The sequence below is a fragment of the Carlito syrichta genome, unplaced genomic scaffold (genome assembly GCF_000164805.1).
Source record: "Carlito syrichta isolate Samal-C Ts95f unplaced genomic scaffold, Tarsius_syrichta-2.0.1 Scaffold305827, whole genome shotgun sequence".
NCBI classification, from domain to species: Eukaryota; Metazoa; Chordata; class Mammalia; order Primates; family Tarsiidae; genus Carlito; species Carlito syrichta.
The window spans coordinates 140,211-161,589 of record NW_007249923.1 but is presented as its reverse complement, the minus strand read 5'-3'; the positions used below and the strand labels follow the sequence as shown (position 1 = coordinate 161,589).

The 21,379-nt window shown below is 55.2% G+C and overlaps 2 protein-coding genes across 7 annotated transcripts in view; one reads left to right on the top strand and one right to left on the bottom strand.

Moving 5' to 3' along the window:
• The window catches only part of CLCN2 (chloride voltage-gated channel 2), a 17,057-nt gene extending 1,654 nt beyond the window's left edge, over positions 1-15,403 (top strand). Inside the window, exons 2-25 of the mRNA XM_008062783.2 lie at positions 5-46; positions 2,309-2,465; positions 2,615-2,746; positions 3,028-3,156; positions 3,246-3,379; positions 3,462-3,539; positions 3,619-3,697; positions 3,819-3,944; positions 4,040-4,124; positions 4,208-4,309; positions 5,218-5,302; positions 5,463-5,618; positions 6,011-6,080; positions 6,319-6,429; positions 6,648-6,861; positions 7,187-7,320; positions 7,565-7,737; positions 7,851-7,965; positions 8,169-8,242; positions 8,481-8,534; positions 8,641-8,679; positions 8,849-8,953; positions 14,570-14,656; positions 14,795-15,403. Coding sequence (XP_008060974.2) covers positions 5-46; positions 2,309-2,465; positions 2,615-2,746; positions 3,028-3,156; positions 3,246-3,379; positions 3,462-3,539; positions 3,619-3,697; positions 3,819-3,944; positions 4,040-4,124; positions 4,208-4,309; positions 5,218-5,302; positions 5,463-5,618; positions 6,011-6,080; positions 6,319-6,429; positions 6,648-6,861; positions 7,187-7,320; positions 7,565-7,737; positions 7,851-7,965; positions 8,169-8,242; positions 8,481-8,534; positions 8,641-8,679; positions 8,849-8,953; positions 14,570-14,656; positions 14,795-14,989 — 2,676 coding nt within the window. The 3' untranslated portion in view covers positions 14,990-15,403. The remainder of the gene's footprint in view (positions 1-4; positions 47-2,308; positions 2,466-2,614; positions 2,747-3,027; positions 3,157-3,245; positions 3,380-3,461; positions 3,540-3,618; positions 3,698-3,818; positions 3,945-4,039; positions 4,125-4,207; positions 4,310-5,217; positions 5,303-5,462; positions 5,619-6,010; positions 6,081-6,318; positions 6,430-6,647; positions 6,862-7,186; positions 7,321-7,564; positions 7,738-7,850; positions 7,966-8,168; positions 8,243-8,480; positions 8,535-8,640; positions 8,680-8,848; positions 8,954-14,569; positions 14,657-14,794) is intronic.
• Positions 15,334-21,379, bottom strand: part of FAM131A (family with sequence similarity 131 member A) — a 7,517-nt gene continuing 1,471 nt past the window's right edge. For 4 of the 6 annotated variants that reach the window (XM_008062785.2, XM_021714866.1, XM_021714867.1 and 1 more), the window contains 4 exons: positions 19,105-19,198; positions 18,676-18,858; positions 18,382-18,498; positions 15,334-17,026 (listed from right to left, as the gene is read on the bottom strand). In XM_008062785.2, the coding sequence (XP_008060976.1) occupies positions 16,551-17,026; positions 18,382-18,498; positions 18,676-18,858; positions 19,105-19,174 (846 nt within the window). In that variant the 5' untranslated portion in view covers positions 19,175-19,198 and the 3' untranslated portion in view covers positions 15,334-16,550. Of the gene's footprint in view, positions 17,027-18,381; positions 18,499-18,675; positions 18,859-19,104; positions 19,199-21,280; positions 21,373-21,379 lie in introns of those variants that run through there. The other 2 variants (XM_021714868.1, XM_021714869.1) reach the window with 2 other exon arrangements.

The following is a 21,379-nucleotide window of genomic DNA, read 5'->3' as shown; positions in this document are numbered from 1 at the left end:
GGAGGAAGGGATGGAGCCGCGGGCGCTGCAGTACGAGCAGACCCTGGTGAGTGGAGCCGAGCCCCGGGGAGTGCGCTGCGGGATCGCCGCGCCGGGCTACCCTAGGAGGCGCGAGGACCAGGGGCTTCCCCTAATCCCGTTCCAGCCTTTTGAGCTGGGGAAACTGAGGCTCGGGAGTCTGAGAGGCTGCATGGCCGAAGGGATGGACAGTTGCATGCTGGCTTCTGGCTGAGACTGAGGGCCTGCAGAGTACAAGGACACCAGGTGCTTGTCCTAGGTGTCCTTCCCTTCACTCCCCTCCACAACACACACGTTTTCTTTGCTCCTCCTCCTCACAACCTAGGCCTAAGTCTCTGCACCCCACTACCCCTCACCAGCACCGTTCACGCCACTGAACTTTCTCCACACTCCTATAGCCCCCATCCAAGACATTCCCTGTGTGCAGGACGCTGTGCATGGCGATGTGCTCAGCATAGAATCAAGAGTGTGGAGAGAGATGATCAGACCCAAACCCAGCGCCAGCCCCTGTCCCTGGGGACTCGCCACTCAACGTTGGCAGGACACCTCAGTAGATTCTCTGGGAAAAAGGTGGCTTACCACCCTGGGGGACAGGAGCTTTAAGGAGGATGAGTCAAGCAGGAATGGGTGTGGGAATTGGGACCTTTGTCCATGCTGACTCTGGGTATCCAGCCCCCACCCACGCCAGGGGTGTCCCTTGACCTCATTAAGAGTGGGGGTCCTGGGCTCCTAGCTGACTCATGGCCACCATTGTTAACTGGTGTTTGAGAAGCCATTTGACCCTTCTCTGTCACTGGGTGTAGGACCGAGCCCTAGGGAAAGGAATGGCCGTGGCTCCTTTTTACCAGCTTGGGCTGGAATTTGCCCAGGAGGGTGGCAGGGAGGGAGTCTCCTGGGGAGGAGAGGGCCCGGGGCTGTAACTGAGTCTGGGAGGTGCCTAGTTATGAGAGAGTGACTGGATGAAATAGATGGGTGGGGGCAGGAGGCTGGTGGGGATAGAGCGAGGGGAGGGGAGCAGGCCCTTGGGATGGGGAAGAGATGTCAGTCCACACAGGCCGTGGATGGGGCAATGGGCGGGAGCCAGGCACCTGGCCTCTGCTGCACCACCGTGCTCCATCTCCTTCCTGCCACTCTATCTCTGGAATGAGCTCTCAGGGTCAAGCTCTCTTGGGCACCCTCTGCTCCAGCCTCCCCTTCTCTATCCCTTTGTCTTTCTCTCACACTCCCCCTCCTACACCCGTAGCTCTTGATTCTCCACTTTCTTTTCTTTTCCTCCCCCACTTCTCTTCCCGCCCTCCCCATCTTTCTCTTCTCTGTCCCTTCCCCTTGCCTCTTTCCTCTTTTCCCCTTTCTCCTCTGTCTGTCCCCTCTCTTCTCTTTCCTTCTCCTTTCCTCACTCTATCTCTCACCCTCTCTCTGTCTCTGTCTCTCCCTCCCTCCCCCTCATCCAGCCCCAACAGGAGCCCTTTGTGTCCCGAAGCTCTGCGGGTGGCAGCCGGAATCTACTCCTCCCCACCCCCCAACACACGCCCAGCTTGGCAGGTCTAGCCATGGCTCGGCCACTCTCCCGTCCCATCACCCCAGCATCCACAGTCACGGCCAGCCATCCGCAGCCTCTGCTGTCCTCCTGCCCAGGCAGCCCGCCACTGGACTCAAGGCAGCTCCCACTGGGCTGAGGCCACAAGCACTCTCCACCCGGAGAGGCTTTCCACTCCCAGCTGGGCTGGCAGGCTGGGGGGGAGGCGGTAGAGAATGGGGACAAGGGGATTAGGGTGGGTAGGAGGGGTGCAGCTGAGTTGGTCACAGGCCAGAGGCACAGCAGGAACGTGATAAGGATTGGGGCCGCGCCTGCTCCGAGGCCCGACTCAGCTGCCCCCAGCTTGGAGGTTCTTATTGTCGCCCATGTGCCCTTGACCGTCCCTCTTTCTCTGACCTTCCCTCCTCCCACTTTCACACTGTGCTGTAGGTTTTCCGTGTTTTCTTCCTCTGAGGCCTTCCCTCTTACTCCTCCGCAGTGCTCCCACCCCAGGCCTGTGAGAAGAGGACTGATTATTCTACCACCCCCAGACCTGTGTCCCTGTACCTTAGCTATCCTCATCACTCTGGCCAGGACAGCCCCCACAGTCTGCAATGTGCATTGTTCCCACAGCTCAAGCCAGAGTGGGAACTGTGGGGTCCAGAGGGGTATACGGCATGGGGGCTGGGAGGAGGGGAGTGGAGGCCCCGGGAGCCCTCCCTCATTCCCACTCAGCCCATGACCACTAACGTCCCATCTCCCCCACTGCTCCAGATGTATGGCCGGTATACTCAAGACCTCGGGGCCTTTGCCAAAGAGGAAGCTGCTCGGATTCGCCTGGGAGGGCCTGAAACCTGGAGGGGTCCTCCTTCCCCTCGGGCTCCCCCAGAGCTCTTGGAATATGGACAGAGCCGTTGTGCTCCATGCCGCAGTGAGAACTGGGTTGGGGCAGGGGACCTGGCTATGCTGTGCTGAGGGGGACAGAGGCCATTAGCACTGCCAATGGGGTGGGCGTGGTGAGAAACAAGGAGAGGAGGATTTTGGTGCCAACCTCCTCATTCTTCCCTTCCCCGCACCCAGTCTGTTCTGTGCGCTGCCACAAGTTCCTAGTGTCCAGGGTTGGTGAAGACTGGATCTTCCTGGTCCTGCTGGGGCTCCTCATGGCACTGGTCAGCTGGGCCATGGACTATGCCATCGCTGCCTGTCTGCAGGGTGAGGGCAAGAGCTGGCCAGGGGAGGGCTGGGAAGAGCCAACCTGCTTCCTCCATGCCACCCTTGCCCAGGCATCTTGACCACCTTCCCCGCCAGTCTGACTGTCTATAATCACTGCCACCCCAGTAGACCACAGCTTCTTGCCACCCTTCCATCTGACCCTCTTTCCTATCGTGGTCTTTGTCCCAGTGAATGCCCTCTAGTGCCCCTTCCCTTCCACCTGTGCCCAGGCAGGGGTACGTGTGTGCATCGGGTTCCAGCACCACGTCCTCTTCCCACAGCTCAGCAGTGGATGTCCCGGGGCTTGAACACCAGCATCTTGCTCCAGTACCTGGCCTGGGTCACCTACCCTGTCGTCCTCATTACTTTCTCAGCTGGATTCACACAGATCCTGGCTCCTCAGGCTGTCGGTATGATAGGAGAGAAGGGGATAGCAGAGGTAGGATGCCCCCTGAAATGGACACATCAACTGACCCTCCTAGGGCTGTGCCCTCTCCAGGGTCCGGCATCCCCGAGATGAAGACCATCTTGCGGGGAGTGGTGCTGAAAGAATACCTCACCCTCAAGACCTTCGTAGCTAAGGTCATTGGGCTGACCTGTGCCCTGGGCAGCGGGATGCCACTTGGCAAAGAGGTAACCACAGGCTGGGGAGAAGAAGCCAAGCCAAGGTCAGGGTGGGCCCCTTCTCCACTCACTGCCTGCCCCCACCCCCCAGGGCCCTTTTGTGCATATCGCAAGCATGTGTGCCGCCCTCCTCAGCAAGTTCCTCTCCCTCTTTGGGGGTATCTATGAGGTAAGGTGAACCCCCAGGGCCGTGGGGGGGGTGGCTGCAGAGCCCACGGCTGACTCCCCTCCGCCCCCACTCTTGCCAGAATGAATCCCGAAACACAGAGATGCTGGCTGCTGCCTGTGCCGTGGGAGTGGGCTGCTGCTTTGCGGCCCCTATTGGAGGTAGGCAGGGCTCTTCCAACCCCAGCCCCACCCTTGCCCTCTCCTCCTCTGCCCCCCAGCTGGGTGTGAGTCCTGAGGCCAGGCCCAGGCCTCAAGTGCCCTTCTCCCGGCTGCCTCACAGGCGTCTTATTCAGCATTGAGGTCACCTCCACCTTCTTCGCTGTGCGGAACTACTGGCGGGGCTTCTTTGCTGCTACCTTCAGTGCCTTCATCTTCCGGGTCTTGGCCGTCTGGAACCGCGATGAAGGTGGGGGGCCCCAGGAGATGAGCACAGCTGGAGATGGTTCGGGCGGGGCCGTGAGGCTAGACCTGCCTGCCTCCCTCTGCTGCTCTTCCCTTCAGAGACGATCACTGCACTCTTCAAAACCCGATTCCGGCTTGACTTCCCCTTTGACCTGCAGGAGCTGCCAGCATTTGCTGTCATTGGGTGAGGAGATGAGGCTGGTGGGATGGCGGGGGAGGTTTCCAGGAGAAGATTCCCTCCTACCTTGGTGCTTCTTCCCTCTCCAGTATTGCTAGTGGCTTTGGAGGAGCCCTCTTTGTCTACCTGAACCGGAAGATTGTCCAGGTGATGCGGAAGCAGAAAACCATCAATCGTTTCCTCATGAGGAAGTGAGTTGGCTCTAGGCTCCCCTCCAGGCTTCTTTGGGTTGTATGAGGGCTTTGGTGGGCTGGAGGACAGTGATGGATGAGATAGTGGCCCAGTCGAAGGCATGCACTCCACTGTGTGTTCCAACCATGTGTTCCAGGCTGGCTGAACGTTTTGGTGTTTATATGGATTACCTGAAAATTGGCACTTTAAAATTTTTAGTTAGTTAGCAGAGGGCATTTGGGATCAAAGACAGGCTTCCTCCAGTTCTTGGGACTGGCCCAGATAGTAATGCTCCCTGGAAAGTGTTTGAACCTCAGTTTCCCACTATCACCCATGGGAATGGATGATTTTTTAAAATCTCCAGAACACAGCCCTCTCAGTGTGACCCTGAAGACTGGGAGTGGGGAGGCCTGAGACGTGACTTCCCTTGGGACTGACGTCCTTCAGGGAGAGGACAGCCAACTGAACCTGCTCCCTACAGCACCTCTGGTCAACTTCATGAGTGACCCCAGCTTCCCCCAACACTGACCTTCACCTTAAGTCACCAGAGAGAGACAGGCAGAGGAGAAACTTCTCTATACCCTCATACAATGCGCCCTTCAGCTGGGGCTTCTGAGGGTAGAGGGTGGAGTCACAGCTCAGAAGTGCCCAAGAGACGGCTGGGGGGATGGATTTTCTGCTTGCTGCTACCCACTTAGGAGGTCGGGGTTGACAGAAAGACCTTTGGGTCAGACCTCCAGCTCTTATAATAACCCCAGTCCACCATCACTGTCAGACTGTTGTATCATAAACAGCAAAGGGGACCCTCTCTCAGGACTGTATGCTTTCGTGAAAGAACCAAGGCTCTGCTCTGACCTCAGCCCTGAGGTATGTGAGGGCACCCAACTCTTCGCATTCGTGTCTGATGCTGTGAACCCTACATCTCTAGACGCCTGCTCTTCCCAGCGCTGGTGACCCTGCTCATCTCCACTCTGACCTTCCCCCCTGGCTTTGGACAGTTCATGGCTGGCCAGGTAACCCCATGTGGCACAGGAACATGTGCTTTTCCTTGGGATGCACTGCTTCTAAAGCCAACTGCGTGACCATGGGCTCCCTTGTTCCCCATGTGGATTCCATGGGCCCCTTCCCTTCTTTCTGTCCGTTCCCCAGCCTGAGGCACCCTGTTCACCCTAGCTCTCACAGAAAGAGACACTGGTCACCCTGTTTGACAACCGGACGTGGGTCCGCCAAGGCTTGGTGGAGGAACTAGAACCACTCAGCATCCCACAGGCCTGGAGTCCACCACGTGCCAACGTCTTCCTCACCTTGGTCATCTTCATCCTCATGAAGGTGGGCTCTTCCAGTGTAGATCGCTAATGTGTACATAGGCTACTAGGAGCCAGGCACAGTTCCAAGTACTTGCCATATGGTATTAGCTCCTCTAAGCCCCACAGCCATGCCATGAGAAAGGTCCTCTGTAGTCATATCCCTGTTCTAAAGATTGGGAGTTGAAGCACCAGGAGGTGAAGTAATTGGCCAGTCATGTGGCTGGATGACAGAGTAAGGTTGAACCCGAGCCGTTTGGTTCTAGAGGCCTTCCCCTTCCCTTTACCTCTGGGGTTCTGGGATAGCTAGGGAGTTCAGGCCTGACTGAAAGGCAAGGCATGCTCCTCCTGGGTAGACCTGGAGGCTGTCTGGTACCAGTGGAACCTCTGCTTGTTCAAACCACTCCCTGCCTACAGTTCTGGATGTCTGCACTGGCCACCACCATCCCAGTGCCCTGTGGGGCCTTCATGCCTGTCTTTGTCATTGGTGAGTTTGCTGCCTGCTCTCCCCGCCTGCACCCTCCCCACCTCTGGTTACCCCCTCACCATCCCCTCTGCCCAGGAGTGGGTTTTGGTCCAGCCCTTGCCCCCCCCCACCCCCGCAGGGCTGTCCCCTGCACTGAATGACCCACTGGCCCCTCCCCCACCCTCTGATCCTCTCTCTTCCTAGTGCCCCTGCCCTCCCCCTCCACTGCCTCTTTCTCTTCCCACCTCCCTCCATGAAGGAGCAGCATTTGGACGTCTGGTAGGTGAAAGCATGGCTGCCTGGTTCCCAGATGGGATTCACACTGACAGCAGCACCTACCGGATTGTGCCTGGGGGCTATGCAGTGGTTGGTGAGTGCCCCATCCCAATCTGCCTTGGAAGACCCCTGACTCTGGCCACAGCATCTAAGACTCTAGTGCCCCCTGCTGGCAAAAACCAGGCTTTCCTCAGGCTTCCTATCATGGAGATTGTACTGTGCAGCCCCAAGGGAAACCCATAGGACTGCCAGGGTGAGGGAGGGTCTTCTGGGACCCGGGTACCCTGAGGAGACTGAGGTGGCTGTCCCCAGGGGCGGCTGCGCTGGCAGGAGCAGTGACACACACAGTGTCCACGGCCGTGATCGTGTTCGAGCTCACAGGCCAGATCGCCCACATCCTGCCCGTCATGATCGCCGTCATCCTGGCCAACGCTGTTGCCCAGAGCCTCCAGCCCTCGCTCTATGACAGCATCATCCGAATCAAGAAACTGCCCTACCTGCCTGAGCTAGGCTGGGGCCGCCACCAGTACGGAGGGCTGGGTGCCAGGGGCGGTATGGGAGAGGGCCAGAAGGCATCCTAGGTCTCCTCTCTCACCCACCTCCAGCAAGGTCCCGACCAGTGGAGCTGGGAGACGAGCCACCTTGCTCCCTTCCAGTCAGAGCTGCCCTTGTTCACACTCTGGAGGGACTGTAGCTGTTCCTGACTGTTCAGAAAGAAGGGTGGGAAGCACTCCTTGGCCCTTGGCCCTTAGCCCCTGTCCCCATGGACTCTGGGGCCTTCTGTATGGCCCAGGGATACTAGTGCTCTGAGCTACTCTGATCATAAACCAAGTGCCCCTCTCTGCCTCTAGGCAGTACCGGGTGCGAGTGGAAGACATCATGGTGCGGGATGTTCCCCACGTGGCCCTCAACTGCACCTTCCGGGACCTGCGGTTGGCACTGCACAGGACCAAAGGCCGCATGTTGGCCCTAGTGGAGTCCCCTGGTGAGGCCCAGAGGGGGCACAGGTGCTAGGGTCATCTCCTAGGGTGGCAGCTCAGGAGGGGCAGGAGCTCAGGACTCTTCTCCTTGGTTCCAAAGGGATTGGGCCAGCACTTGCCAGGCAGGGGTTTCCCTTTGGTGTGTGGCCTGTGACCAAGGTCCTACTCTAAGTGTGAGGGAAAGCGGGGCCTAGGGGGTAGGGAGAGCCTCGCCTTCGGCTCCTGAGCCCTCGTACCTGTTCTGTCCAGAGTCCATGATTCTGCTGGGCTCCATTGAGCGCTCACAGGTGGTGGCATTGCTAGGGGCCCAGCTGAGTCCAGCACGCCGGCGGCAGCACTTGCAAGAACGCAGAGCCACCCAGGCCTCTCCACCGTCAGACCAGGAGAGTCCTCCTAGCCCTGAGACTTCTGTCCGCTTCCAGGTGAGGGGCAAAGCCACACAGACTTTCTAAGAGTCATTGTGTAGACCGATTGGGTGGGTGGTGTAGACAGTGGTCTGGGCCACAGTCCCACCAGCCCCTTCCTGCCCATGCAGGTGAACACAGAAGATTCAGCCTTCCCTGCAGCCCGGGGGGAGACTCACAAGCCCCTAAAGCCTGCTCTCAAGAGGGGACCCAGTGTCACCATGAACCTCAGAGAGAGTCCCACAGGTGAGCATGTCTCTCCTACAGCCGCTGAAATCCATTAGGGAGGTGGGTGTACCCTGGCCCTGCCCACCCAGCTCTTCTGCAGGAGGCTGCCCAGGTGGTCCAAGGGAGACCGAGGACACCACTCCCCTTGCCTTCCTCGCCTCTCTGGGTCCTCTCCCCCAAAGATGACATTGCCCTCTGGGACTCTGTGTTTGGAGACACAGGGAATGTGGAGTCGGCGGGCATCGCCCTCAGGAACCTCTTCTGTGGCAGCCCACCTCCGGAGGCCGCTTCAGAAGTGAGTGCTTGGAGCCCCTCCTGGCTGGCTTCTTCCCCAGCTTCCCCTGGAACATTGAGACCACTTCTCCATTAACCCTGCAGTGCCTGCCTCAATTCCCCCTGCCTTCCTAGCCACCAGCTCTGGCCCTGCAGTGTGCTTTTCCTCCTGGGTCCATCACTTCCCCGCACCTCCCCCCTCTCCCCTCCCTATAACCTCAACTCTTCTCCTCTCTGGCTTGGCTCTGACAAAATCGGAGAAGTCGGAATCCTGTGAAAAGCGCAAGCTGAAGCGGGTCCGCATCTCCCTGGCGGTAAGTGCACGCCCTCTTCCTGCAGCTCAGAAGCACTGGGTGAGGAGGGCCAGGGTACACCCACTGCCCCTAACCCCTAGCTGCCAACCGCCCTCCTCTCTCCTAGAGTGACTCGGACCTGGAAGGCGAGATGAGCCCTGAGGAGGTAAGGTGCAACTGGACTCTGGACCCTGTTTCTTCCTGGGTGTGTTCAGTCATCATCTTGGCTGCTGTCCCCACAGGAGGGAACAGCAGCCAAAGGGCAGGCCAGCTTCCAGGGAGGTGACATCAGCTGTGGGCACCGTCTCTCTAACTCTCCTAGTCTCTCCTTTCAGATTCTGGAGTGGGAGGAGCAGCAACTAGATGAACCTGTCAACTTCAGTGACTGCAAAATTGATCCCGCTCCCTTCCAGCTGGTGGAACGGACCTCTTTGCACAAGGTAGGGCCAGGGACCTGGCCTGGGGCTTGACTTGGGCTCTCAGGTGGACAGGGTGGGGTTCTGTGTCCCCTCTCCCAGTCTGGACTCAGGCCAGTGGGAAAGGAAGGAGGAGAAGAGAGTGGGCTCTGTGCTGAGATTTTTTCAGACGTCCTGCTTTGGGTGACGGGAGGCTGGGAGCCAGGGCTCCAAGCCGCCTCCTGCTCTTGGTGAAGCCAGGCATCGATTTTCCTCTGCTCAGCCTCGTCCCCGGGGAACTCTGCACCAAAGAAGCAACAAAGACAGGGCTTGAGCTGGGTGGAAGCCAGAAGGCCAGGCCAGGGTCAGTGCTAGGCAGGAGGCCGCCAGATACACCCAGGCTGATACACCCACGCTGGAAAAAAAATGGGTGAGAAACGGGCAGGATAAGAACATCTAATAAACAAGCTAACAAACATCCAAGTAGGGGTGGGAGACTGCAGAGAAGAGATAAACAAAGATGAGAAACACCCAGTGGGGGACTTGGAATGTCAGACCCAGAAAGTCTGGCGTAATGTGGGTCAGAGGAGAAAACTGGTAGGGACACAGAAAGATCACTCAGCAGAAGTGCAGAGTGGCCTGAGAACTGGGGAGAGGAACTAGGGAGACTGGCCACTCGTGGGTGAGGCAGTCACCACAGGAAGGCAGGGCGCTCTGTGAAGGACCATATGGCCCATGCCACCATGCCCCTTCAGGCTTCCAAATGAGACAAGAGTGCAGGCATGCCCAGCAGGCTGGCAGGAGAGCTCCTGGGACCAGCACAAGCCAGGAGGTGTTTTAGCTACATTTTGGACAGCTTTAATGTGCAAGCCTTCAGGCGTTGGGGTGGGGGGGTGGGGCTAGGCAGCAGGTAACCTCTCCCAAGGTGTTGCTGACATTTTTTTGGCAAGGGGGAGAAAAGTCAGTTTGTTTCTGCAACTAGGTTACAGGGAGATGGGTTGGCATCTTTACAAAAAAAAAAAGACGACACTCCAATGCTGACATTTTTTGAGTGCTTGCTATGTGCCAGACACTGTACTAAGCTCTTCATGTGTCTAATCCTCACAACCACACTAGGTGGAAGATATTACAATATTCCAGTTTTTATGTATGAGGAAATTGAGATTCAGAGTGGTTAAGCAGGTTGCCCAAGGTCACACAGCTAGTGAGGCCTGGGCCTGGGAATTCTAGATAGCCTGACTCAAAAGCCTGTAGTCTTTTTTTTTTTTTTTTTTTTTTTTGCTTTATTGTAGAGACGAGGTCTTGCCAAGTTGCCCAGGTGGGTCTCGAACCCGCGGGCTGAGGCCATCCACTCACCTCAGCCTCCCAAAGGCGCGGGATTACAGGCTGAGCCACCGCGCCCGGTTAATAGAGAAACTGAGGCATGCAGCGAGGAGGTCATTTGTCTGAGTCAGTATAGCAGAGTCAGGCCTAGAGCCCAGATTTCCTGGCCCTGCTCCCAGGGTTCTCTCAGAAGGCCATGTTGTCCCTCTCCCAGTCAGTTCACTGTTTCCAAGCCCAAGAAGTGTGGCCCTCCAATGGGTTCCCTGATGTCTAATTAAATTAAAATGAAAAAGAACAAAGTAGATGTTTGTTACAAACTTAAAAATCAGAAGAAAAGAAAAAAGGCTTTGAGGAACCAGCTAACAAAAGTACAAATAACTGAAAGTGATAAGAACGTAAAAAATTAGAATTCAGAACATCCTTGTAGGCCTGAGGGATCAGTAAGTAGCAGACCAATTAAGTTCAGGAGGTGGCCAGCCATGGTGGCTCACACATGTAATCCTAGCACTTTGGGAGGCCAAGGCAGGAGCGCTTGAGCCCAGGAGTTCAACACCAGCCTGGACAACATAGTGAGACCTGATCTTTAAAAAAAAAAATTAAAAAATTAGCTGGGCATGTTGGCATACACCTGTAGTCCCAGGTACTCAGGAGGCTGAGACAGAAGGATCACCTTAGCTCAAGACATCGAGGCTGTGATGAGCCATGATCATGCCACTGCATTGTAACCTGGGTGACAGAGTGAGACTGCAACAGGAACAAAAAAAAAAAATCAGGAGGGGAACATTCAGATAAGAGAGAAAATACACTAGAAACCATTTAGGGACTCATGCAAGTGGCAATCACTGTACCAGCTAAGTACCTCATTCATTCAGAGGCCACCTACAGGGAAGCAGCGGTGGAGGTGGGGGAGGCCAGAATGCCAGTGCCAGGACCAGACCAGCTGAACTCAAATCCTCACTCTGTATGCTAGCTAGCTGTGTACCCTAGCTAATTTCATAGCTTCTCTGTGATCACTTTCCCTATTTGTAAAATGGGGATCATACCTTATTGGGTTTTCTGAGAATTAAAGGAATTGAGACATATGAAGCACTTACAACAGGGCCTAGCTCATAGTAAATATTCAATATATGTTAGGAATTGCTACTACTACTATTACTACTTATGCTGAGAGATGAACTTTATTTTATTTTTGAATCGGAGTCTCTCTGTTGTCTAGGCTGGAGAGCAGTAGCACACTCACGGCCACCACAGCCTCGACCTGCTGGGCTCAGGTGATCCTTCTGCCTCAGCCTTCCAAGCAGCTGGAACTGCAGGCATGTACCACCATACCCGGCTACTTTTTTAAAATTTATTTATTGTAGAGGCGAGGTCTTACCAAGTCACCCAGGCTGGTCTCAAACTCCTGGAGTGCTGGGATTACATACAGGCTTGAGCCACTGTACCCGGCCTGAGAGATGAACTTTAAAAGACAGTGTAAGCCAGGCATGGTGGCACACCCCTGTGGCCCCAACTACTCAGACATGAGTATTGCCCGAGCCCAGGAGTTTGAGTCCAGCCTGGGCAATCTAGTGAGACCTCTGTCTTCTAAAAAAAAAAAACATTGTTCAAAAAAATAATGTAGACAGCCGGGCTCGGTGGCTCAGCCTGTAATCCCGCGCCTTTGGGAGGCTGAGGTGAGTGGATTGCCTGAGCCCGCGGGTTCGAGACCCGCCTGGGCAGCGAGACCTCATCTCTACAATAAACCAAGAAATCAGCTGGGTGTGGTAGCGCATGCCTGTAATTCCGGCTACGCGGGAGGCTGAGGTGGAAGGATCACCAGAGCCCAGGAAGCGAGGCTGAGGTGGCCGGGAGTGGCCACTGCACTCCAGTCTGGGCGACTGAGTGAGACTCCAACTCAAAAAAATAATAATAATAATGTAATGATGGAAGAGCTGAAGTATGGAAGAAATTGATGTTCTCAGTAAAAAATAAGTGATCATGTGAGGCTGGAAGCTGGAATTCACAGTGGAATCTGAGGCTGGAAAGACTAGCTGGTGCAGACTTGGGAAGGGTGTCACGGCCATTCTAGGGGACCTGGACTCACTCAAATTTGACAAAGTACATAGGGTGGCAGAGCCAAGCTGGAGGGGAGAAAGCAGGAGAACCCATTAGGCTGTTGCAGCCCCACCCCTGGTGAGGATCATGAGGCCAGGAGTTGGGGAAAATGGCCAAGTTGTTCAGAAGTAGACTGGTAAGGCCTGGAGACTGCCAGGGTCAAGTGGTTTGCCAACCTGAAGGCCACATAGCCTGCCAAAAGCTCATCTGATCAGGGTTGGGGAGAAAAAGAAAATCCAAGGCTTCTTGGGAGAAGAGAGGGATAATTTGACCATTAGAAGACAAGAATAGCCGGGCTCGGTGGCTCAGCCTGTAATCCCAGCACTTTGGGAGGCTGAGGTGAATGGATTGCCTGAGCCTGCGGGTTCGAGACCACCCGGGCAACTTGGCGAGATCTCGTAGGCTACAACTCAAAGGAGGAAAAGCAGGGCAACAGCCTGGGTGACAGAGTGAGACTCTGACTCAAAAAAACAAAAAAAGACAAGACCAAGGAATTTATTTTATTTTTGAGTGGGAGTCTCACTCTGTCGCCCAAGATGGAGTGCAGTGGTACACTCATGGCTACTGCAGCCTCGACCTGCTGGGCTCAGGTGATCCTTCTGCCTCAGCCTTCCAAGTAGCTGGAACTACAGACATGCATCACCATGACTGGCTGATTTCTTAATTTATTGTAGAGATGAGGTCTCGCCAATTTGTCCGGGGTGGTCTTGAACCCGTGAGCGCAGGCAATCTTCTCACCTTGGCCTCCCAAAGTGCTGGGATTATAGGCGTGAGCCACTGCGCCCGGCCTAATTTTTTTATTTATTGTAGAGACGAGGTCTTGCCAAGTTCCCCAGGCTGGTCTCGAACCCCTGGGTTCAGGCAGGCCTCTCGCCTCTGCCCCCCAGAGTGCTAGGATTACAGGCATGAGCCACCGCACCTGGCTACTAAGGGATTATTAAAACAGGAAACCTTAGAATAAAGATGTTCCCTTCTGAAGTCAGCCAAGGAAATTAATGCTAACTTGTGGCACGTAGGATTCAAGTTAGATATGAGGAGGAACTGCTAACCACGTGACAATGTTATAGTTATTGAAGGAACACACAAGACCTTATTCTAAAACTGAACTTCTTGCCCCTTTTTAAAAGTACATCATAACTAGGATGGAAGAAGTTAACAAAGTTCTGGAAGTAGCTTTCTGAAGAATTTCAAATGTATAGAAAACATTTTTAAAGTGTTAGGACAATTTAAATGAGTTCTAAGTAATCAGTGCTCAAGAAGCTAGGTTATTACTGCCCATCTTGACTGAAACATTAGGGCAACAGGCTTACAAGCAAACTCAGAACAATGAGATAAACGATAGGCCAAAAATTCCAAGAAATGCTGAGTCAGGAGAGCGTTTTTAAGACATCTGGCCCAAGAAAATCTACTTAAAGCACAAGGGGAACTGGCTGGCAATTTCTAAGCCTTTGGTGCTTACATTTATTTGAAAGCTTGGGGAGGGTCCGAAGGGAAAAAAACACGGGGTGGGGGGGAGAGTTGGGAGGCTGACTGTTGTCTCCTCAGAAGCTGGGATGCTGCTTGGACCCCAGAAAAGGCAAACAGTATGAGAGATACAGCGTGCTTCAGGCCAAGACTGGGGGTCAGAGCAGGGTACAGAGATACCATAGCTGGCCAGCCACACAGCAGGGTGGCCAGAAAGCAGTGGAGTGAAAGGATCTCAGGCCCAGCGCCCTGAGGGGGGTGTGGAACCTCCCACCTAGGTATATACCCAACTAAGCAGGACAGCTGCTTGAGAGTACAGAGACTGCATTTCTACCCTCTATAGTAGGATGAGAAGTGGCCTGGGTCTGCACGGCCACTCCTGAGGACACCCAGAACGAATCACTTCATCCCTGAACCTCACACTGTTCCTCCTGTAGAAGGGGATTATACTTCACTCACAGGGCCCAGCATGGAGTCTGGCCAGTCACTAGATTTCCTCTTTGAACAGTTCTCTCCTGTATCCTCCTTTCTCACACAGGACTAAGAATCCTTCCTTGGTCCCTTTCACATCAATATGAGCAACATAAGGATTTCATCCAGTTTCAAGGCTTGGGCACAGAAACATCGTCTTCATTATTTCTCCTCTAGTCCTGTCCCCTTCCCTCTGAGTCTGTGGCACCCTTCCTATTCCACCCCCAACCTTGTCCTGGCACCTTAACTCATCACATAGAGCTGCCCCCTCGCATGTCAAGTCCAATCTCTCTTCTCCCCATCCTGCAGACTCACACCATCTTCTCACTGCTGGGAGTGGACCACGCTTATGTCACCAGTATTGGCAGACTCATTGGAATCGTCACATTAAAGGAGGTAAGATGATGACAGCCATGGAAGCCACTTCCATGTCCAAAAAGGCACAGAAGGTGATGTCCAGCTCACCTGGGGGAAGCATGGGGAGAGTTAGCAGGAAGCTCTGAGTCCAGACAGCTGACCCTCTCACCTTTCCAGCTCCGGAAGGCTATCGAGGGCTCTGTCACAGCACAAGGTGTGAAAGTCCGGCCACCCCTTGCCAGCTTCCGAGACAGTGCTACCAGCAGCAGTGACACAGAGACCACCGAGGTGCATGCACTCTGGGGACCCCGTTCCCGCCACGGCCTCCCCCGGGAGGGCAGCCCTTCTGACAGCGACGACAAGTGCCAGTGAACCCTCAGTGGGTGGCCTGGGATGGTGGTAGCCATGCCTGCCGGCCCAGAACCCACATCTCATATTTCTTCTGCCTTGGGAAGGCAGGAGGCAGTTGCAGCCCGAGGCTGGAGCCCCAGGTCCCCTCCAGACCTTGGGTGCCAGCTCCTCCCAGTTCATCCTACCTGGAATCTGACCCAGTGCCCACCTGCAGCAAGTTTTCCAAGGGCAGGAAGATCGGCACTGCCCTGGCAGGATGGGGGTGGGATCATCCGCGCCCCGCTCACCCTTTGAAGGGGAAGGGGCAGGACTAAGATGGATTTATACTGGAACCTTCAATGACCAGATGTATATAGAGATTTACAAAGATTTTTATATTAATTTAATAAAACAAATTCTTAAATAGAACAAAATAAACACCTAATGAGCCACTTATATAGAATGCTTGTACCCACTGGCTGTTGTTCTTACCTTGGGCCCTCTAACCTGCCAAAGCCTACAGGGCCCTAGTTCTGCAGCCACCCACTCTCCCACAACTGTAAAAATCTAGAATCCAGTGTCCACAGAATGCAGGGTCTGCCAGAGGCCTCCGCTGCCTGGTCATTAACACCCTAGCTGGGACGGGGACCCCTAGTACTGCAGCTCTGGCCCTTCATTCAGCCAAGAAAGGCACTACCCTCTTTCCTCCCCAAGGAGAGACACTCCCTCATGACTGTCACTCATTGGCACAATTCCTGCCTCTCAGCAGGCCACCCTGGCGGCCCCCTTGTGGCCCTCTCTGGAAGAGCATCAGAGTCACAGCTCTGACAAGACCAGAGCAACTCCGCCCTACAGAGAACACCACTGGAATGGGGCAGCCCAGCTGGTTGTGGGCCGCCAGGACACTGCCCAGACATCCTAGGAGGGCCAGGGAAAAGGGGAAGGGTACATGCTGTCATCATTCCAAAGCCTCCCAGAGAAGATCCGACTGAAAGAACAAACCAAAAGCCCTCTGTCTTTAGGAAAAAAGAAGAAGATTTAGAGACGATGGAGAGGTGAAGCACAGCACAAGCCCAGCTGGGCAGGGGCCTTGGGGAACGGCTCGATCCGTGGGCTCCAGGAGGGCAGGAGTCCGCCCCCCAGGGGAAGGGTGATTCTATCAAGCACTGCACAGGTGAGGAGGAAAGCAGAAAAGAGAGGCATGGGGAGGGTGGAGGGGGTGGCCGAGCCCCCTCCTATCCCAACCCCACATAGCCCAGTCACAACAACCCCCTCAGGGGTTCACGTCATCCGAGGAGGAAATGTGTGTGGCGTTTTTGATTTAAGAACATGAACATCACGTCTGCCACAGCTGTAGCCATGCCCCAGAGGCCCCGGGCAACCCCCGGCAAACCCCAGGAGTGGGGACAGGACATGCGCCCCCAGCCTGGCCCCTGCCTCCTCTCCAAACACTTTCATGCAAAACACACAACGGAGAAGTGAGTGTTCCCAGGAGCCCTCTGGGCTGCAGAGCTCTGCTGGGAGCCTGGAGCCCACACTTGGGCACGGAGGCTCTGCCCCAGCAGCAGCCGAGGGATGCATGCCACCACCAGCAGGATGTGGGTCACTGGTCCTCAGGCTCTGCCTCGTCCTCGTCTAAGGACACCACCCCAGAAGAGGCCACGTCAGAGGCTTGCCGCTGCTGTTCCCAGCTGCCCACAGGTGGTGGGCAGAGTGGCTGGCAGTCCTTGCAGGGCGCTGGCTCCTCCTCAGTAGGGGAAAGGCAGGACTCCGTGAGGGGCGAGCTGTAGAGCGAGTCCTGGGCCTCCAACGGGCCCAGGCTGCGAAAGGCACTTTCCCGGCTGGGGGGCAGTTTGGCAAGAAGCAGCTCATCGCCCAGCAGCTGGGAGGCCAGCCGGGCCGGGGAGCCCAGCAACCCATCCTCCAGGCTGCACAGACTCGAGCACAGGGTGTCGGGGGACACGGTCTGGGAGCAGTCGCTCTCAGGCTCCACGGAGCCCTGGCGCACAGGCCTGGAGAACCGGCGGCCGGTGAAGAGGTCCTGGAGGTGGGGCCCCAGGGGCAGCTGCCCAGCCAAGTCTGCAAGGGGGAAAGAAAAAAAGACAGCTCTGCTGGCCCCATTTCAGTTGGCCAATCTGGAAGCCACATCCCGCTCACTCCATCCCTGGCATAGCTCTAGGGATGGTGGACAGGAGCTGGATCACCTCAGACAAGTCACTGCTTTTTGAGGCCTGCTTCCTTACTAGTGAATTGGAGCTTCTAATAATACTTTCCTAATGGGATTGTAGAGAGAACAAGAGTCTGGCACACAATAAGCAAGCAACAAATGCAAGGCTGCTGTGTATGGTTGTTCACTGCACAAGAGAATCCTGTCCAAGGCAGTGAGTGACAGTGAAATTCAGCCCACACTCTGCTCACCAAGTAGCATGCCCTGGCATGGGGCTGTGCCTGCCAGAGAAAGGGATGCCTTTTTCTAATTTGTACAAAGATTCCACGTGGGCTAGTAGCAGCCTTGGATAAATGTTAGTTATTATCATTATCCCCAGAGTGAAAGCAGGCCTGGAACGCAATCAAACAAAAATGCCTGTGGCTCAGGGGTCCATCTAGGCTTCAGACATCCAAATCAGTCCCACACCCCACCACCACCACCACCACCACCACCACCTCGGTGGCAGTCTCCAACCTCCTTTAATGTGCTGCCTGCCTTGGAAAACATTAATTAGCCAAGGAGTAGGGCTGGGAGAGGTCATCTTCAAAGGCAAAGAGGTGGTAGGGAATAGTGGCCTGTGAGATTTGAACCCCAAAGCTACAGAGAAAGTCAGCCACGTGGTCCAGGGAACGGAAGATAAAAGGAGGGTTGAGCACAGCTGCACAGCCCTGCAGGGTCCCTTCTGCTAGCAAGCGCTGGCCCAGAGAAAGACCCAAAGGCTGGAATGCAAGTTGGAGCCAGCATGGCCCTGTGGGTGGTGTTCCCAGCCCAGCACGCCTTCCTGTTTACCTGGGGCCGCAGCCCTGTGTGGTGCCATCCTGCTGCCCTGTTGGTTCATCTGTCCCCCAGCCAGCCAGAGGCTGCTTCGGAGAGGGAAAGGCGGAAAAGGCAAGGGAGCCACTTACCCTCAGAGACTCGGCTGCACAAAACATGTCACCGAGGTCTCTGGGTTTTGTTTTGTTTTGTTTTGTTTTAGGACTGCAAGGCCCAACTGCAAAGACCGGCAGAGAAGGGCCAGTACCTGTAGAATAGAAATGACTCCATTTCTAACTGCCAATTTCCCTCACCCATGAGCATCGACAGGCCTCCTGTCCCTGAGTGTCAAGGCCTGCTGGACACTCTTCTCCCCTTTTTCAAAAGGCTGAGTGTTCTGGGCATGGCTCTGAATGAATTACAAGGCCTATCAGGCAGGCCCACTACAGCACTAGCAAGGGATGTCCCTCACCTGTGTCAGCTGCCCCAGCAAAGTCCTCATCATAGGAGTCATCGGTGGAGTCCTCACCATCCACCGAAGACCATGCCCGAAGCTTGGCTTCGGCAATGGCAAACTGCTCGGCCACACCTGTCAGGGGAACACAGGCTGCATTAGTCAAGAAGGTGAGCTAAGTCTAGGGTTCAGCTTGGAGACAGAAGAGCAAAGAGACAGGGTTAGAACTCTACCCCCCCAGATCAGACCCAAGGAGATGAGAGAAAGCAGCCCTGTGATGAGTATGTGGCTGGTCCCCTTTCTGCCACCCACCTGCTGCAAAGCGAGCCTCTTGTTCACCCTCACTGAGGTCCGAATAGGAGGAAAAGGCTGACTCCAGAGCTGCAGGTGAGTCACTTGGCTTGCTCCAGCCCTTCCACTCAATGAGGTGGGCCACTCGGCCCTGGGCCATCGCGGTAGGCTTGGTCACGTGGTCCTTCACCACCTGGGAAATGCCTTGTGACATGGGAGAATGGAGAAGTCTGGTAAGGGCATGGGCCAGGGAGTACCCAGGCAGGGAAGTGCAAGGGTGGCAGTAGTTAGGATCCATGTGTACCTTTGGGTGGGAGAAGGGATGGGATTCACCTGAGCAGGGGAAAAAAAGGGAAACCCCAGCAAGTGATCACAGGACACAGTCCCAAAGGGACTGTGCAAAAGGAGGAGAAAGGACAAAGTGCCAGAGGAATGGGAGGGGCTGCATACCATGCAGGGAAGATCTGGCCAGTGCAGCAATCTCCTGGATAGTTAGGGCTCTCCGGGACTTGGGCAGCATCGCGACTGTATCTCCAACATTCACCTTGGGTGACACCATTAGAAGGTCAGAGCCTCCCTAACATCAGTGACCTTCCCCCGAACACACCTATACTCTACCCAAGATGTCAGGAGGAGACAGGAGCTGAGAGAGAACCAGGCAGCACATATGTCCCAATGGCTGCTGGGAAACACAAGAGGACAAGAAGCTAGGACAGCAAACTATCCTCCCAGGGAGCTATGGAGACTCAGGTAGGCCAAAGGAGCTAACCCTCCACCTTCCCAGCTCCCAGAGGGGAAGGAAGCAGGTCAGGAAGGAAAGAGCCATTAGGGGGACCTCTGAGGAGAGAGAGGAGGAGAGAGGAAGAGGGGTATGGTATCCAGAACATCTTCAAGATCTGCTCCCTGGCAGAGCGTGGTGACTCAAGCCTATAATCCCAGCACTTTGGGAGGCTGAGGCGAGAGGACTGTCTGAGTCCATGGGTTCAAGACCATCCTGGGCATCATGGTGAGACCTTGTCTCTATAATAAATCAAAAAATTAGCCAGGCATGGTGACGCACACCTGTATTTCCAGCTACTTGGAAGGCTGAGGCAGAAGGATCACCTGAGCCCAGCAGGTTGAGGCTGCAGTAGCCAGGATCATGCCACTGCAGTCCAGCCTGGGCGACAGAGTGAGACTCCATCTCAAAAAAAAAAGAAAAATGAAAAAAAAAGATCTCCCTTTTGCTCTTCTCCTCCTCAGTCTTCAGATCCACATCCTAGCTGTTCCTGGACTGCCTGCCACAGCCACAAACTCGGCATGACAAAATCAAGCCCATCCCTTCTGTCTATGTCTGCCCCTGCTTCCTGACCTCCTTCCCTTGCATCACCCCACTATTCTCCCATGCAGCCCAGCTCCAAGCCTCAGTATCCCCATCAACTCTCCTCTGGGCTGTGCTGGGCCATTCTGAGAAATAGTGGTTCCACCTCCAAACTGCTTCTCACACTGCCCTCACCTCTTTACCCCTACTGCCACTGCCCTTCCCCATGCCCCCAGTGCTCCCTGCCAGATGAGCACAGGTGGTGTCCCCCAGCCTCCTCCAACGCTATGCTATCTTCTCATGCTCTCTTCTCAGCACAAATGTTGTGTGTGTAGTGCACCAGCTCTCCCCACTACCCTTCCCATGGCTGGCTCTTTGGGCTGAAATATCACCTCCTCAGAGGAGCCTTCCTGGCCACCCAACTTACTGGTGGTCCGTCTTCCCTCTGTAGTCTCTAACAAATCACTCCCCTCCACCAATGCACCCCATTTGTGGCCCTTAACCACAGTGTGATTATGGACTCCTTTGTGTTTCCCATTTCGGGTTGGCATCCCTCACTGGTCCTTAGCGCTTTGAGGGAGGCAGTCTGTGTTGGTCATGCTGTGCCCAGTGTTTAGAACAGTGCCTAGTACACAGCAATTTCAAATACACAGGCTGAATGGATGAGGTTAAAGTACACATGTAAACAATTTTCCCGAGTGCAACTGGTCACAGCATGTTACCAGTTAATATCCTAGTCAATATGTTTTCTGGGCTAAGGAGGTTAGTGCAGGCTTTGCACCCAGGAACTGAAGGACCCCGCTTTGTGAGATCCTAGCCTCTTTCCAAGCCTCCTTGGAATTTACCGCGAGCTCATCGGGCCAAAAAGAACCCCAGTTCTCCACCTGTTCTGTCAGCAAGCAGCCCACCTGCCTCCAAGAAAAGAAACCTAGCTTTCCCCGAGGTCAAGAACACCGTCCTCACCTGACAAAATGCTCGCTACCATTCAAGGCCTACCTCAAGTCCTACCTCCTAAGAATGCTTTCTGCCCACGGTCTCTTTCATTTGACACTGCATCCACTCCCACCATTGCCTTTGTGCATTCTCCTAAGGGCGCTGGGGATGGCACGGCCTGAGTGTGATCCACCTGGGTTCCTAACTCCACCCTGCACCTGGCTCAGTGCTCCCTGACAAGCCCCAGCAAATGTTTTCCTCAACGACGTTTCAGGCACACACCCCCTCCCCGGCACTGCCTAGCTCTCAGCTAACACGTTCCTACCCCTCACAAGAGCAGCCTCCACCTGCTTCTTGACCTCAGGCCCACCCTCAGGCCCTCCCCTTCAGTACCTGGCTGGCAGGGCCCCCAGGGTGGCGCCGGTAGCCTCTGGCCAGGCCTTGGGGGTGGAGCACCTGCTGGGTGTTTCCTGGCTGGCTCTCCCTCCGTCT